At 40.6% G+C, this 18,497-nt stretch overlaps 1 protein-coding gene across 18 annotated transcripts in view; it reads right to left on the bottom strand.

The window, feature by feature from the left end:
• ptprfa (protein tyrosine phosphatase receptor type Fa) overlaps positions 1–18,497 on the bottom strand; it is a 260,132-nt gene that overhangs the window by 146,378 nt on the left and 95,257 nt on the right. For all 18 annotated transcript variants that reach the window (XM_056266079.1, XM_056266086.1, XM_056266081.1 and 15 more), the window contains exons 3-4: positions 8,272–8,417; positions 2,669–2,810 (exon numbers count right to left, since the gene is read on the bottom strand). In XM_056266079.1, the coding sequence (XP_056122054.1) occupies positions 2,669–2,810; positions 8,272–8,417 (288 nt within the window). The remainder of the gene's footprint in view (positions 1–2,668; positions 2,811–8,271; positions 8,418–18,497) is intronic.

Here is an 18,497-nt window from a genome sequence, read left to right as displayed (position 1 = left end):
TTCAAACACAGTTGGCATCATATAAACCCACAATTTTCTTCCCTCTAACTGAATTCCCCAGATTAGTACGCAGATATATTACAAAAAGACAAACACCCTGATTTATTCCCTGTGGTGTCGTGCTGTGACTAGAACCGCCTTTACACGAGGATGTTGAATTTCAGTGAGCTGTAACCGCGGACTAAAGCAAGCAGCCGCATCGCCTCTTTGTCTAAGAACAGAGTCTGAGATTTATCTTCATGTAGTATCAGCACCTCCATATTCCTCATGTTTGAACATGAATCCAGCTGCAGTGTACCGCACACTCATATATCGCCTATCTGTGTGTGTGTGTGTGTGTGTGTGTGTGTGTGTGTGTCTGCGTGCTGTAATCTACCACAGGGTCAGAGGGCCAGGCATGGAAAAACCACACTATCAGAGCTGCAGGCACAGGTAATCTACTCAAATGTGCCCTGAAATGAACTTGCATCTTTAAACACAAACACACACACACACACACAACGCTTTGCTTTGAGCAGAGGAACCACAGCAAGGCTTACGGAGAACAGAGCTATCAGAACGCTGCACATGTTCCAATCCTGTGGAAGAGAGTGTGTGTGTGTTTCTTCCCCTCACAGTCCTGTGAGATGGAGGGCTGATAAGCTTCATAACCATCAGCAGAATAACAAACCACTGAGAACAAAACGCCCGGTTTGGCTGAACTTTTTACAGTTTCCCTCAGTCAGCATGTGAGAAGGAGGCAAGAAACATTTCAAGGAGTTTATGGGGAAAATCTATATAAGCAAAATCACAAGAGCAAGAGCTTGTTTTGAATATCAGCCCATTTTAGGTGGTAGGCACAAGAAGCAGCTAATATTCAGACCAACAGTGTAGAATTGCTTTTATGCAACAGTTCAATAAGTTCAAGTTAATATTGAGTTACTTAGATGTAATACATATTAATGCTAGACCATTTTTTTTTGCACTGACATTGAAAATAGTTCCAACCAAAGTCACAGATTAAGTGGCAAGGCATTGTTCCTGATTGAATCGGTGTTGTTTGAACAAATCAGTTGAGTAAATGATTCAATGACTCACTCATTGAAAGAAAATAACTCGAGTCATTCCTGAAGGAATCAGCATTTTTGAACAAATTAGTTAAATTAAGGATTCAGCGATTCCTGAATGAATGAGTGTTTTGAATGAATCAGTTGAGTGAATGATTCAAATGACTCACTTATAAAGAGTCACTTGATTCAGTCCTGAATGAATGAGTGTTTTGAATGAATCAGTTAAATGACTCGTCACTCATAATTCCTAAACGAACCAGTGTTTTGAATAAATCAGTTGAGTGAATGATTTAAATGACTTATAAAGACAGTGCAGCATTTGAAATCGCATACTCCCTGAGTAGGTATTTATTTTATATAAGTAATTAATAAATATTAATACATATATAATAAATAATAAACAATACATAATCGGGACATACTATGTTGGGACATACACATCATGTTGTCATTGTCATGTGACCCACCAGCGTCAGTTGTGTCACTCACTGCCACTCACAAATTCTCTCCCCTGGCCTAACGGGACAGTAAAGTGTCCATCAGATACGCACTTAAGAATCTCAAATTAAGTAGTAATAAGTCCTCCGGGTACATTTCAACTACTGTTTTTTGAGTACTCTAATTTCAGACATACTACTCCTCACATACTGTTGTTCTATACAGACAGACCTACTGTATAGTAAGGAAGTATGCCATTTTTGATGCCGCAAGTCACTTGATGCATTCATGTTTTGAACAAATCAGATGAATAAATGATTAATTGACTCAATAAAATTAGTCACTTGTTTACACCTATTGGTGTAAAGATGTAGCCTGCAGAAGAATTGTCACATAAAAAATCCCCACCACAATATATATCCTTTCATCTCTCGTTCTCTGTCTTCCTCGGTCAACATTAAATAGCATTCAAAATTAGTTTATTTCCATAGTGATGAATATTTGCATGGGAAACTGGATATTTAACTGGACGGGATGGCATAAAGTGGGTGTTTAAAATCAGAATCAGAGCTGAATGTGACTTTGCAGTGGATTGTGGGGGCTTTTTGACCCCGACGTGGAGGCTAAAGTTCAAGTTCATCCTCAGAGCATCTCCTAGGTGGCATCAGACGAAAAGGAATGTTGTTAGTTTTTCCTTCTTTGGAATAACATGCGCTGATGAATAATGTGCAATAAGAGCAGGAATGTGTATTAAGAAAGTAAACAGCATCAGTTTTGATGTTGACTTTAATCAGATCTTCCCGCTGTGCAACAGGGTAACTTCATTAAACAAAGTGAATATTTGCCAAGGCTAAGAATGATTACATGTGGAACCTCAAAGTTAAAAGGAAACGACCATGAAAGCTCTTTGCATGACCATCACCTGCTAACTTCAGCTCAATTCCTGTTTGCCATGTTCTCAGAATGGTAATTATCTGAGTGTGAGAGGAACCAAAATACAGCCAGTCTACAGCCAGCGTTTCTTTAACTTCACATCTGCACCATTCCTAATTGCACAATGCATGCAATGAATTGAGATAAAATAACTGTAGTTGGACATCATCATGAAGTGCTAAAACAGTAATATGCTGTTTGAGAGAGAGAGAGAGAGAGAGGGAGAGAGGGAGAGAGTGTATTCTTACCTTCTAATACAGTAAGTTTAGCGCTAGTGTTAATTTCTCCAACGCTGTTGGTAGCCGTGCACTCATAAATGGCCTCATCTCGATGTGTCCGTAATGGCTGGATCCGCAGCACAGAGCCTGAGCCATCATCAAACTCTACTACCTGACACAAACACAGACACATGCAGATGATATTAGATATTTCCGGCATCAAAAATCAAAGGTTGTTCTTCAAATAGACAATCAGACATGTACACTGATCTGCATGCATAAACACATCAACACTCAGTTTTCTAAAATGACATTGCAAGGTTAAATGTATTAACACACTCTTCTAAAGGTCCAGTTTGCATTAAATTAGAATATATACCAGTTAAAGTAATGGTTTACCCAAAAATTAATGCATGAATGAATAACTAAATGCATGAATAAATAAATAATTTTTCTGCAAATTACTGCATGGCTTGTATAATATACTTGTAGATATAGTATAACGTTTAATATATTTTATAATAAAGTGCATCTTTCGCAAGGACTACTTTAATGAATCTTTGTCCTTTTGAAGCTTGGCAGTATAAATTATCATCCAGTTTTCTTTCATGGACAAAAACATTCTTATTTTGTGGTCCATGGAATATAAAAACAAATTCAAGGTTGAAACAACATGATGGTAAAACGGTCATTTTTGGTAGTGTTATTTCTTTGCAGTTACTATCAAAATCATGACAGAAATTAGCCTGGTTAAAACCAGAGCATTCTCAGTTGTAACTGAGTTATGGTCTGGCAAAGCGTCATAGACAAATCATTTCCAGAGGGGCGTCACCAACGGACGTCGCGGATAGACCTAAACCCAATCAGAGCGATGAAGGAGATGACGTATGCAGAGCGGCGGAGACACATCTCCGAGTGTTGTTCTTTGCTCGGTTTTTAACTAAAAGGAAACGTTCAAATGGCTTAAAACAGACGCGATAGCTGATTGGAACGAGTGATGTTCGACGGCGGCATCCATCTTTGTAATGTAGGCTACAAAATCTGCTTCAAAACCCCAGCGCTGTCGTCATCGTGTAAAGCCCGCCCCAACGTTTCTGATTGGTGCCTCGATTTCGACGGATTGGAAATGGGCTTGAATGAGCTCTTTGCCAGACTAACTTTCAGAGCAAATCTAAATTTGCCGGAAGTTGTCTGGGTTTTCCCAGGCTAGACAGAAATAGCAATAACCAGCCAAAATGTCTTGAGTTCCAAAAAGTGATAAACCCAGCTGGAAACAAACTCACTCACTCTTATATGAAAGTGATGTTTCAAATACAGCGAGATCAGCTCATGTAGAGTGTAAATGTACTGCACTGTGTGTGTGAGACGCAGAGAGTTAAAGTTAGTGAGATGCCGGTGCTGTCAGACCCCGTCTCGTTCACGCTCAATCAGCTCAGCTGACAGTGTGAGGAGGGTCGTGTCAGGGAGCCCTCATGCCTGCGTTGCCGTCAGACTCTCTCTGTTTTTAGGTCGACTGCCAAATTGAGATCAACCTGAGCACCCCTGCTGGATCCCCGTCCTGTCGGTACTGATGTTGAAAACAAACGCAACATTTCCTGGAATGAAATACTTCAGTTTGAGCTTATCAGCTTTTACAATAGGGGCTGTATTTTTGTATGTATTTTTCTTCTGTAGTTTCAATTTCTTCTTCTCTTTTATCATCTTATTTAAGATTCAAAAACATTCGCGGTTTTTCATGATAATTGCCTGACTTTTCTGTTTTTGTAACTGTAACTTAACGACTAATATATCAAATTATATAATGAGGAGTGCTTCTCGTTCAGGAGTGCGTTTCCCGAAAGCATCGTTATCCAACTATGATCGCAATTTCCATTGAACTCTATTAGTAACGACGCAACTTGCGACCATAGTTGGCTTTGGGAAACGCACCCTAGGACGGGCAAAATTGCTGAACGGGCTCTGATGCGTAAACATGAGCTGTTCATTTTTTTAAAGTTGTGGAATCATAATTATAATGATTTTAGAGCCTAATTTGCAGCTTAGTTAAAATAAATGGTCTAGTCCACTTGCGGTGCCAGACTCTATGGCTCTGTTCCAACACATAGCGAGCGGCCTTGATCTCAACTGACACCTCAAATGGGACTGATCTGGAATATTCTACATCGGCAAAACCTAGCAAATAGTTCTTCATAATTGATTTCAGTAGTCTTGATTTAGCACGTTGTTAAGCTAAATAAAGTAATATTAAAATTTGTAATTAAAATGAATTATATTTATAAATGCTTTCTGGAATTAAAGTAATTTTAAGTATATATTATTTTATCTTGCTTTCTCATGCTCCCTAATTTGGAACAGCCTTTGTGTTGTGAATGTGTCTATGAAGTCTTATTATTTAATATGATGATGATGATGATGATGAAGTCTGATTATTTATTAGATGATTGTGAATACTTCTTATGTTGGCAGCTCCATAGATTTTGGAACAGTAATAGTATATTAGTCACTGCACTTAATATTTAGACACTTAATATTTGATATATTATTTATAATGAATTACTATTATTATTATTAATTTATTCATTAAAGATGATTATGAATGCTGCTCACGTTGGCAGCTCATTAGGATTTGGAACAGAGTTAGTACTGTATATTAGCCATGGCCGGAAATGTTTTAGGCATACCAGCCGGACAGATGACCGTCCAAGATCTGCTCACCCTAAAGTGTCCACGTCAGACCTGTGCCACCTGCACTGCCACCTGTACAGCTGCTGAATCTGCCAGCTGAGACTGCATCAGTGCCAGGACAGTGAGGGATGAGCTCTCTACTACTGGCCGGTGAGCAGGGTGACCTGTCAGACCTCCTCTGCTCACTCCTCCAAAAACGTCACATCTGACTGTCTGGGGCCAAACAGAGGCCACAATAAACTCATCAGCAGTATCATCAGGTCCAGATGAGCCTGTCTTTGGCCTGTTTCAGACCAGAATAGAGAGATATGCTTATGTCTGGGGTGTAATCAGGGCAATGGTGTTGGCTTGCACTCACAACATGGATATAAAGATGTGATCAGTTTTGGAGAGCAGTTATCACAGGTACAATCCACCTGGAGCAACCTGGTGTAAATGTCTTGGTCACAGAGTGTTACAACCAATTGTTTTCTATTCTCTCCTTTGTTTTGGAAGTGTTTGTGTCCAGCTACGGTGCTGATTGGCTCCTGCAGGCTAATGACTGGCTCATCGGGATTGGTGCATTCGATTCCAGGCACACCTTAAAAAGTCCTGATGTCACTTCCTTTGGAGGGTTCATTGTGTTGTTGTGAGAGAACTGTTGGATTAGATGGCTGTGTAAGCGTGATTAGATGAATTTTGACTGTTAAGAGCGATCATTGTTTGTTCTCTAAAAGAATTACAGATTGTAAGTAGGAAACTGTTTGGTATTTCGACCCTATTGACTAACACTGATCCGGACTTCCCTTTCAAATCTGTTTGTTTGAGGTTGTAAGCATTTTGTATGTCATTGTAAAGTTTGAGGGTTTGGGAAAGTAAGGAGTTTGACGCCATTATTGTTTATTGTAAACCTTTTGATCTCTGTTTTTGGTTAGGGAGTTTGGTTAATATATTGTACTTTCATTTTATTTTTATTTTGGTTAGGTTTTAGGAAAGAGGTCAAAGTAAGAAAGTTTTGTTTGTTGTTTTGGCAGGGTCAACTCCCGAAGAAAACTTCCCTATTTATTTATTTTGATATTACTTTTTGTTTGATTTCAATAAACCCTCAAAAGATTTCCCGCTTCCACTCTCTCGTTTCATGGTGCGTCCTTTACCCCTAGACGGGGCGTAACACAGAGACAATGGTTATAGTTAAACACCACAGCTGAATATATAACAGTCAAATGAACTTTGAGCTTAGTTGTGAGTTTGCAGTCTCAATATGTTTTCAGACATGTTTTGGTTTTTGAGAGTGGTTGAAGTAATGGGGGCAGTTTAACGGAGTAGCTTCGTTTGGCAGAATTTAATCTCTCTCGTACAGCACCTTTAATTTTCCAGTCCAAAAATAAGTGCTGCATTTCTCTTTTTTGCCATCATCGGTTTTTTTGGCCTTGCTGTCAAATTAAAAATACATCTCCCTGCCATCTCAGTGACCATAGTTTTTAACCTGGGATCAAGCCTGCAGTACTTGCAGACCACATCATTTGAGCTCACTGCACATTATATCAATGTGACACTTGTGTCGGTGGGGTTGGGTATCTTTGAATTGTAACTAATCCGATTTCAATTCTGCTTATCGATTCCTAATTTTGACACATTGCGTCTTATTGCAAAACATATAATTGTAGCTGAATATCATAACGAAAATCAACAGGCTAAAGAACACTTACGCAAGGAACGCTTGCCTGTGGATTCAAAATACCATAGAAAAACAACCAGCCTAACTAATATAAATTTTGAGCATTATTAAAGACAAGTAAACACACAGTAATTAAAACAGAACAAATAAAAAATTAGCAATCACAACAAATAGATGCAACTGAACAAAGATTCGATTGAAATAAACAGTGTTTCAAGGTATTTTACAGGTATTCAGTAATCAAAACTGTAATCAAATTTAAAATAACACTGCACTTTATAAATAAAATATACATTACAAATAAAGTAAAAGTTATTCAGTCAAGAATAAGTGAGTTTTCTCTTTGTCTTTTGTTTGATTAGTGTTATTATAGAGACGGCAGCAGGAATATTAGGCTCAACGGATCCAATATAGTTACACATGCCTGCAGAACAAAAAAAAATACAGTGCGCCAGTCGTCTCGCGCTTGAATGGTTTAAAACAGTGTTTCTCAACCTCTCCTGCAGGGACCCCCTGACAGGCCATGTTTCTGTTTTAACCCTGAAATGGCACACCTGATTCAAGTCATTAAAGGCTTAATGAGTAGTTGACTAATTGATTAATTGAACTATTCCTACTCTAATTACTCATTAAGCCTTTAATTACTTGAATCAGGTGTGCCATTTCAGAGTTAAAACAAAAACATGGCCTGTCAGGGGGTCCCTGCAGGAGAGGTTGAGAAACACTGGTTTAAAATCACATTAAAATCATTTTCTGTGCGCACATTTTGGATGCACTTGAATGGTTTGAAATCACATTTTCTGCGAGCGCGTTTTGGGTGTGAATCGTCTCACGCTTGATCGGTTTCAAGTCATAGAAATGCTCACAAAGGAATCGATAAGAGGAATCGAAATTTTTATTTTATAACAAGTATCCGATTCCTGACCTCAAGTTTTTGATTCCCAACTGTTGGTCAGTTCAGCATAATCTCAGCTGTACAGATGTCAGCACTGCTGTATAAACTCAAAGAAACACTCAACACTTCCCTGATGTTCTCTAGAGCCCAGAGCAGGTCATGATAAAAGCTGAAAACCTCTCACACATGATCTTAATCAAAGAGTGCTGCTGTATTATAAGGATGCCTTGAAGCCACTGGTGAGAATAAATGGAAAGATCTTTGTTGCATCTGATTTGGTGTTTCCAGTAAAAGTACAGCTGGCAGAAAGCAGGTAGATTTCCCATATGATGCTCGACATCACATCTGATCAGAGCGCATGCACAAACAAATCACAACTCATTATTTATAACCCACCTCAAAGCGCTGTGAGCTGACTTTCTTGCCCTTCTTCATCCATGTGATTCGTGGTTTGGGCTCCCCGACCGCCTGGCACACGAAGGACGCCACCCCTCCTGAAATCCCTGTCTGATCTTCAGGAGTCTTAATGAAACTGGGCATGCCTGCGGGAGAAAGAGAGACAAGCATTAAAGTAAAAGATAGGGCTCTAGTCAAGACCACCTTTGTCGAGTCCAAGACAAGTCCAAGACCAGGACTAGTCGAGTCCAAGTCAAGACCAAGACCAGGACTAGTCGAGTCCAAGTCAAGACCAAGACCAGGACTAGTCGAGTCCAAGTCAAGACCAAGTCCAAAGAGGAGTCTGAGTCAAGACCAAAAGTCTTGACATTAAATGACAATCATTTTGGGTTATTATTTGTTGATCTAAAAGCAAAAACAGTGTCACAACACCAAGGATTTTTAAGTATAGATATTCCCCTTGATATCATATAATCTTCTAATCTAAAGAAAAAAGAATGATGACATATGGTGATACCTCATAATAGCAGTTTAAGAACTGATACAAACACCAACCCACTACTCATCCACTGCTAGGTGCTAGTAGCCTACTGAGCATTTGAGCAACTAAATGACAATATAGCTTCACTCCAGTAAAATATATCTGTGGTAATTTCTTCACGTTAAACCAAACTTTTATTTTGACGGGTTTCTGAGTGTATCTGACGATGAAATGCTGAAGATAAACGTGTACTTGAGTATGTGTAGTACATGAACCTGCGGCACTCACTTGCAGAGACTCGCTGAACAATCAGATTTGATAGCAGTCTTTAATATTCACAGTGACTAGTTCATATAGCAATTTCATATTATGATCGGCAGTGAATAGACAGATCTGTTATTGCAGCTATGCGCCGGTATTGCAGTAGCAAATAGTAGAAAAGAAATCACACACGCGCAGACCTGTCGTACTTGTCAATGACGGGCACTACAATCTGCGGTAATCTGTGGAGGTTTCTGTGGAAGTCTGCGGGTGCATACTGCAATAATACATCACTGGGAACATAAAAAAGACACCTGGACTCGGTCAAGACCAAAAGCCATATTTGGCAAGACCAGTGGCCGAGACCGAGACAAGTCCGAGTCCGAATACCAGTGAGTCCGAGACCATAGAAAAACGGTCTCGAGTCCGGAGACCGTCCCAAGACCAAGACCGGACTCGAGTACTACAGCCCTGGTAAAAGATCAATTGTTTGCCCTAGACAGCAAAGATTAAACAGAGAGTTTGTCTCAAACTCAGATTTGCCAAGATACCAAATTTTGCAATCAAAAATCAGAAGTCTCATTTCTCAACAAATTCTTCCAAGACCAAATCATGAGCAATACCATCCACATTCATTTTCTTTAAGAAAATGTAATAAGGTTTATTAGATTCATTTAATTGATGACTCCAGCTATATTTCATCGAACATTTAAATTTCGTATAAAACAATTAATTTGTATTTCCTCCACTCTGATAGCAAACGCAGGGCAACTGAGATTTGAGAGTTGTGTCTGTGGGGAAAATTATGAATCTACAACTACTTCGATTTCAGTCAGTCTCTCAAAGAAAGCTAAGACTTCAGAATGATATAGTGGACAAGTCATAAGGACTAGATTTGAAATTGTATGGAGCTTGACAATATAAATCTCAATCTTTATTTGAATGGAAAACAGAAGCTTGAACATTTTGGATAAGAACTACTTTTGTGTCACCAGGGTCATCATAGTTAACTAAAACCAACTAAAAACAATAAAAACATTTTTATTACTTAACATCATTACTTGTAAATGTTAACAAAAAAAGAAAACATTTTATATTAAAAAATCCAGCTTTAATTTAGATTTTCATTTGGTTTAACGTGATGTAAAATAACTAAAACTAAAATAATAATTCATTAATTTATATAGACATTTACAAAAATATCAAAATACTAAAACTAAATAAAACATAAATTACAAAAATATATAAAACTATAATAGTATCTCAATGAGACTAAAGTGTGTCACAAATAGTATGTGTTTTGGACTGACATTCTTGGGTGATCTATTCCTTTAAGTCTCTTGAGTTATGAAGGAGCACTTACTGAGCAATAAATCTGTCCTTGCTAGAAGTGTTGGAACAAAAGCAGATCTTTTAACAGTGCTGCCTTGAGCTAGCCCTCCCGGACAGTACAAGTAATGCTCCTCCATGTGCATTGGGTCACGTCCCTCATGGTGAGAAACAATACAGGCAATATGAGGGAATTCTATTTCCCCTATTGCCTAAGCTCTTCGCTTGGCTGTATTTGAGATAACCATAAACTGTTTATAAGCCATGAGAGCTTCATCTCTGAGGATGTATCAAAAGCATAATTAAATGCTCTGACAGAATAGCAGAATGGCAACCCAAACAAATTGAGCTCCCTGTCCACCGCCATCCCCTGGTGAAAGCGTGCCTGTAGAGGAACAGAGAGCTGACGGGAACGTAATTAAAGATTTCAGCCATCCAGCGCACCACAGGGAGCAACAGATATATCATAACGTGCACTGCCTGCTTTGTTTACCTCTGTCTCTGGATACAGATGCATAATGCAAACTGCCGCCTTCGCTGGAGACAAGTCTTCATCTTTTCTTTGGCAGGAGCTGTCTTGCTACCACTTTCTGTCCAGGGGACCTTGTCATTTTCTCTTTCTCTAATTCTCTCGCTCTCTCTCTTTTGCTTCACGGGACTGAAGTCAGCTGAATTGATGTCATTATGGTCACCCTCGTGTGATGTAGCATGTTCAGAAAATAGTCTGCCAACAGATTATCTGACTTCACATGAGGTTTATGGCAACTTTACACAAAACACAAATCAGTCAGACAGTCAGTCAGTCAGTCAGTCTGTCTGTCCGTCAGTCAGTCAGTCAGTCAGTCTGTCTGTCTGTCTGTCTGTCAGTCAGTCAGTTTGTCAGTCAGTCAGTTTGTCAGTCAGTTTGTCAGTCAGTTTGTCAGTCAGTTTGTCAGTCAGTCAGTCAGTCAGTCTGTCTGTCTGTCTGTCAGTCAGTCAGTTTGTCAGTCAGTCAGTTTGTCAGTCAGTCAGTTTGTCAGTCAGTTTGTCAGTCAGTCAGTCAGTCAGTCAGTCAGTCAGTCAGTCAGTCAGTCAGTCAGTCAGTCTGTCTGTCAGTCAGTCTGTCTGTCAGTCAGTCAGTTTGTCAGTCAGTCAGTTTGTCAGTCAGTTTGTCAGTCAGTCAGTTTGTCAGTCAGTTTGTCAGTCAGTTTGTCAGTCAGTCAGACAGACAGGCTGTCAGTCAGTCAGTCTGTCAGTCAGTTTGTCAGTCAGTCAGTCAGTCAGTCAGTCAGTCAGACAGGCTGTCAGTCAGTCAGTCTGTCAGTCAGTTTGTCAGTCAGTCAGTTTGTCAGTCAGTCTGTCAGTCAGTTTGTCAGTCAGTCAGTCAGTCAGTCAGTCAGTCAGTCAGTCAGTCAGACAGGCTGTCAGTCAGTCAGTCTGTCAGTCAGTTTGTCAGTCAGTCAGTTTGTCAGTCAGTTTGTCAGTCAGTCAGTTTGTCAGTCAGTTTGTCAGTCAGTCAGACAGACAGGCTGTCAGTCAGTCAGTCTGTCAGTCAGTTTGTCAGTCAGTCAGTCAGTCAGTCAGTCAGTCAGTCAGACAGGCTGTCAGTCAGTCAGTCTGTCAGTCAGTTTTTCAGTCAGTCAGTTTGTCAGTCAGTCTGTCAGTCAGTTTGTCAGTCAGTCAGTCAGTCAGTCAGTCAGTCAGTCAGACAGGCTGTCAGTCAGTCAGTCTGTCAGTCAGTTTGTCAGTCAGTCAGTTTGTCAGTCAGTTTGTCAGTCAGTTTGTCAGTCAGTTTGTCAGTCAGTTTGTCAGTCAGTCAGACAGGCTGTCAGTCAGTCAGTCAGTCAGTCAGTCAGTTTGTCAGTCAGTCAGTCAGTCAGTCAGTCAGTCAGACAGGCTGTCAGTCAGTCAGTCAGTCTGTCAGTCAGTTTGTCAGTCAGTCAGTTTGTCAGTCAGTTTGTCAGTCAGTTTGTCAGTCAGTCAGTCAGTCAGTCAGACAGACAGACAGACAGACAGACTGACTGACTGACTGACTGACTGACAAACTGACTGACAAACTGACTGACTGACTGACTGTCTGATCAATCAATCAATCAATCAATCAATCAATCAATCAATCAATCAGTCGGTCAGTCAGTCAGTCAGTCAGTCAGTCAGTCAGTCAGTCAGGCTGTCTGTCTGTCTGTCTGTCTGTCTGTCTGTCTGTCTGTCTGTCTGTCTGTCTGTCTATCTATCTATCTATCTATCTATCTATCTATCTATCTATCTATCTATCTATCTATATCTATCTATCTATCAATCTATCTATCTATCTATCTATCTTATCCATCCATCCATCTAGTATGAATCACTTTTACATTTGAGATTGGAGGTTTGCCAAATTAAGTTTCTGTGGACAGTTTTGTCCTTAAAATACAGTTAAGCAAACCCAGACACACATTCTCACACTGATGGTGCATGATAACTTACAACCAAATCGCAATCTCATTCACACTTCAAGGTGATTGGTTTAGTATATCCGTCAGACTCCCCTGAAACACCTGAGGTCAAACTTCATCTCATGACTGATTTATCAGACAGTCACCCTGCCTGCTGACCTCCGACCCTGGATGTTTTACACAAGACAGACATTACAGATTCACAGCCACAAAAGGCTCTTTGTGCCCGCTAGCATGCTGGCCTCCTGCAATATTTACCATGTTGACTTTCATGTGTGTTCTTTAGGCAGCGCAAAGCAATCTGGCTCCCAAAGTTTCTGCCCTCACTCTGCCTTACCAAAACACAAGACACTGAGGTTTCTCTTCATGTAATCTGCCAATCACAGGTGTACAAAAAACACTACTTCCATCCCAGCATTACTGTTTAATCCCATCTCTCCCCATAAATGGCATCCACTTTGAGTTTGAGTTCATTCTATTGCTCCGTATGGAGTGTAACTCAAATTTGCATGAACTTATCAACTAGACAATTTATATTTTATCTTAAGAAACCACTACATAGAAAAATCGCATGTAAACAGGAGTTCATGCATGATAAAAACAACAACAACAACAACAACAAAACTCATCCATGATGCAAAACATTTCTAACAGAAGCTTTGGTCTGTTTCACATAAATACATCATTAAAATCTCATAATTTAATCATAAAAAGTTTAAATTGGGGCTTAAAGACACCAAAACACCAGCATTTATAATATTTTCAATTTATGTGGTAATTTGTGTAAAAAAAAAAAATGACAGAGAAATTCGTTTTCCCATGAAATTTTAGTTTATGATAGAAATGCAACAGCATGGTGACGGTCTGAAGATCAGAAATGTGATTCCTTTTCAAGATTAAAGGACCGTTCATACCAAGGACGACAACTATAACAATAACAATAAAGATATAGTTCTAAAAATCTATGTAAATATAAGTCCACACACCACAACAATAACAATAACGTCACAGAGGACTGCTTTAAAGCATCTTGTTTGAGCATTTAAAGTGACAGATTCCAGAACTACAGGGTGCGCTTTAAATAAACAAAATGATAGCGTGGATGCTAATATAGATATCATTATCCTTTTAGTTATCGTTTTTTTGTGTGAATGGTCTAAATCTAGGCCTAATTCAAAATTTTCTCCAATTATTATCACACACAGTGGCAGAAACCCACAGAGCATGATCGGATGTTTCATACATTTTTCAGGGTCTGATGGCATAGCTAAAACACATAACTAAAATTTCCAATGTTTAAGAATCAAACAAAGAACCCATGCTAAGTATGTATAACGGGCCTGGATGTTTACAGCGCACAGGACAAGCAGCCAACCACAAACATACCACCCATATCCCTCCGCCTGGAGCGAGGACAGCGTTAATCTGCTCGCTGACAGATCCCAGGATTAATGAGCATCAACAGCTCTGAAACCAGATGATCAGCCGAGCCGTGGTTTGTGTGTCTATTCTGCATGCAGGCGGGATCGGTTGTGAGACACACTTAATATTAGGTGCTAATTTAAGAGCCTCGATTTCTCCATCTGACAGCTCAAAAGATCTGACAGGGAGGCGAAACACAAAATACACAATAACAGCAGACCAAGGATCAGATAAATGTCCTGTTACACAGCATAATGCCAAAAAGCATGCCACTTCCCTCACAGAACTGCCCGTATGGAACCAGCATGAAGTGAAATAAACTGACAGCATCCAGGGAGTCAGCCTCCTGCCCTCGGTCCCTAAACATCAAGCATCTCAACATCGATTGAGACACAACAGCCCAGCCATTTATTCTCATTAATTATGGATGCACGGCTTACCTCCAGTTACCATCTCTCTTCATGTCTGCGAAAAAGAATTTGATCAGAGTACGTGTTTATATGCTCAATTCCTGTGCTGCAGATGCACAAGAGAAATAGACAACATGTTTGTACAGACAAGGTGAACTCTTTTTAATGCTACTGTTCAAAAAACTGTTTAATATCAAGAATAAAAGTCAAAATAAACTCCTGTGTTTGCATGCCAGTGATCACAGCTTGCACTAAAACAGGCTATTTTCTAAAATAGTGCATGGATAAATCTTTCAGTATAAGAGTACACTGAAAACCATGTTGTAGGATTAACAATTTTCACTCAGAAATTGCAAGTAAAAAGTACAAATAATTACAAGGAAATGGCACAAAACACATTTATTTAAACGTGAAATTTGAAAGACTGAACTAGTATTTTCTTGTAAAACATACCTCAATAATGTTTGTTTTATTCACAACCTTGAAAAGTACATTTAGGAACATGCATTAAAAAAGCAAACAGGGTCCATTTTGATTTTGTGTTGAGCTTTTGCCCTGAACGAGCCGATCTTTACAGTGAAATCCAGTGTTTAGAAGCCTTATTATGTGACCTCTTAATTTGAAAGTGGTTTGAATATTCTGTAGGTGGTAGTAAGGTGAGAAGGACACTAAACTCTCAAACCGAGTTAGTGAGACTCCAGCCTGAATGCCTGGGCTTTTTATTATTCAGGAGAAGAGAGGAGAGTGAGATAAAGAAAGAGAAATTACTTCTCTTTTATTCCCCATTGGGTGGTGCATTACAGTAATGGCTCTGTCTAAATAGCAATAGAGAGGCAGAATGGTGCACCCATTATCAACACCATGACCAATTCCTCTCTCTCTCTCTCTCTCTCTCTCTCTCTCTCTCTCTCTCTCTCTCTCTCTCTCTCTCATCTCTCTCTCTCTCTCTCTCTCTCTCTCTCTCTCTCTCTCTCTCTCTCTCACTGAGGAGAGTTAGCGGGGGTGGTCTTGTGCGATCATTGTAAAGATCGTTCAATAAACGGTGAGCGAAACGTCTACATGAGCAGAGAAACTCTGAAAGTGATCATACGGCTGCAATCAGCACACGGTCTCACGTTTGAGACTCTGGCACGACTAATAAACTCGTTTATCGCTCTGAGAAGTATGAATCAGAAAATGAGCTTTCTGATGACAATTTAATTGCCTTTCAAGGCAGCAGGAGTTATTTAAAAGAAACTGAACAATTGGGTCATGGAAGTCTGATTTCAGTAACTATACATTTGGAGAAAGTTTGCTATGTGGATTTTAAGTACCCCATATAATGGTATTTTAAAGGTTCCTAATGTTGTTTTGGAGTCTCCTACAACAGGTTTACATGCATCAAAGGTCAAAAAACACTTTCATTTTCTTATAATATACATTGCACATCACCACATTTTTCAATGATTCTCAAACGACTCGATGGATGAATCAGTCTCTCTAAATCCCTCCTTTCCACGAGCTACTCTGCTCTGATTGGCCAGATGGCCCAGTCTGTTGTGATTGGTCGACTGCTCACAGCGCATGTCGGAAACAAAACGCCCGTTACCATTACTGAACTTCAGCTCCATCCGGAGGCTTCCTAAAGCTCAGCGATTGTACACACAGTAAGGCGTATTTTTCCAATTGTTTTCAATCTATTTCACGCTGAAGCACTGAACGCTCGCCGTTTTTTACCGGTCGGCAAGAGTTGAAGAATGTTCAACTTTGGGTAAAACGCAGCGCTCATCACTGTCACTTTTTACTCAAGCCGTCCAATCACAGTGGAGGCGGGGCGGGGCAAATACCACACCGGGGTTAGACATTCAACATTCTGCTTGTACAACGTCAACAGATGACAACAACAAGCATAATAACTAGGGCTGTCAGTTAAACACGTTATTAACGGCGTTAACGCAAACCCATTTTAACGCGATAAATTTTTTTATCGCGCGGTTAACGGTCTTTTTGGCCTTGCAAACTTTGTTGTTTTTTTCACATGCTTTTGCAATCGGACGGGGCATGCGCGGCGCTATGAAACCCATTCATTTCAATGGCTTGCGCCACGCGAGGACGTTTTGTTGCTTCGTCGACCAAAGCGCAAGAGCAGCAGCGCGCACACCGCGGTCAAAATTCAAAATAGTTCAACTTTTGCCGTTGTGACGATTACCAGCGCGACCAATAGAAACGTTTTGGCATCCAAAAAGTTTTGAAAACTGGCGTAGCGCCGCGCATTCCGCGTCCTTTCTGAAAGCACTGGATCTAGCTAGACCGGAAACACACTAGTTGCGAGCCAGCCAAATAGTAGGTTAACGTTACGTTTTGAGTGGATGACGAGCGCGAGACGCCGAAATGGACGCCAATAAGATTCTGAATGGAAAGTTTACTTTTAAAAAGTTGCCAAATGGTTCCATTGACAAGACCAAAGTGATCTGTGTGTTTTGTCGTTGTGAACTGAGCTATCATCATCACAGCACGTCCAGTCTGAAATACCACTTGATGGCCAAGCACACACACACACACACACACACACACACACACACACACACACACACACAGCTAATGCGAATTCTCCGTCCCCTCGTCAATATCAGGACCTCGTCAGTATTTCTTTCACCCTTTTATTGATGGACAGTGTTACATTGTGTGAGAGATTATCCAAGTGAAAATGTTTTAGTGTGAAATTGAACACAGTATACACTAGGGGTGGAACGGTACATGTATTCGTATCGAACCGAAACGGTACGGGCGTCACGGTTCGGTGCACGAATTTACACGGAGAATACACGGTATAAAAATAAATAAAACTCGCGTGCAAATTGATTAATGTAATGTGGAACTACTGTTAGATACGCAGGTTCTTTAGGGACACATAATCTGTACCATCGGCTTAGCCCTGAACGCGCGTTCACTTCAAACGTTGGCTTTATACGCGCGTCCTGTTCGCTTTGGACTAGCGTCGAACTAGACGCGAATTTGACGCTCTATTCGCGTTTGGTATGACCGAAGGCTGCGATGTCAAGATTGCAATGCTGGACTGTGTGTGTGTGTGTGTGTGCACGCGCGCGAGAGAGAGAGGCGCGATCGAACTGTGTGTGTGTGAGAGAGAGAGAGAGAGAGAGAGAGAGAGAGAGAGAGAGAGAGAGAGAGAGAGGCGACCGAACAGTGGAAACATAAAAACGAATCGGTTACCTAACGTAACCTCGGTTCTCTCTAGAAGAGGGAACGAGTATTGCGTAAGCTAGCTTACGCTGCGGGAAAGATTCATCTTTGCTGAGATATTGAAGCCAAAAATGATTTCATAATTTGTATCCATACACAACGCAGTTCCTCTGCGGCAGACCTAGAGCAGGCTAGCTAGCAGCTCATTGGTTCGCTCAGAGAGAACTGCTTAAGCCTAAGGGAGAGCGGGGCTGAACCCGCTTCCAATGAGAGGCGCCCGCGCGCTCATTGCGTCATGGCCCGCCAGAATGGGCGTGGCCATGGTGTATATAACAGTCTCCCAGGCTTATATGTTGATTTATTTCAGCGTGAAGCGAAACGCTAGTAGCGCAAGCACGGCCGGGAACGCAATACTCGTTCCCTCTTCTAGAGAGAACCGAGGTAACGTTAGGTAACCGATTCGTTCTCTTACGAGAGGTTCTCTCGTATTGCGTAAGCTAGCTTACGCTGCGGGAACACCTGGTCAACGCCGTGCGCGCTATGAATCCACTCATGAATCCCAGGGTGATACCGGGGGATTTTTAACGTGGAGTGAATGTATTATGAGGCCGGCAGAGCGGGCACATGAAGTGTATACATAAGCATGTATGAGGCCGGCAGAGCGGGCACATGAAGTGTATAAGCATTTAAGGAGAGCACAAGGGGCGAACCGGTTGTGTGAGGGAC

Source organism: Rhinichthys klamathensis, unplaced genomic scaffold, assembly GCF_029890125.1.
Source record: "Rhinichthys klamathensis goyatoka isolate OS25496 unplaced genomic scaffold, OSU_Roscu_1.1 h1tg000244l_1, whole genome shotgun sequence".
Taxonomy (NCBI): Eukaryota; Metazoa; Chordata; class Actinopteri; order Cypriniformes; family Leuciscidae; genus Rhinichthys; species Rhinichthys klamathensis.
The sequence above is the reverse complement of the archived record's forward strand: the minus strand, read 5'-3'. Positions and strand labels throughout refer to the sequence as shown.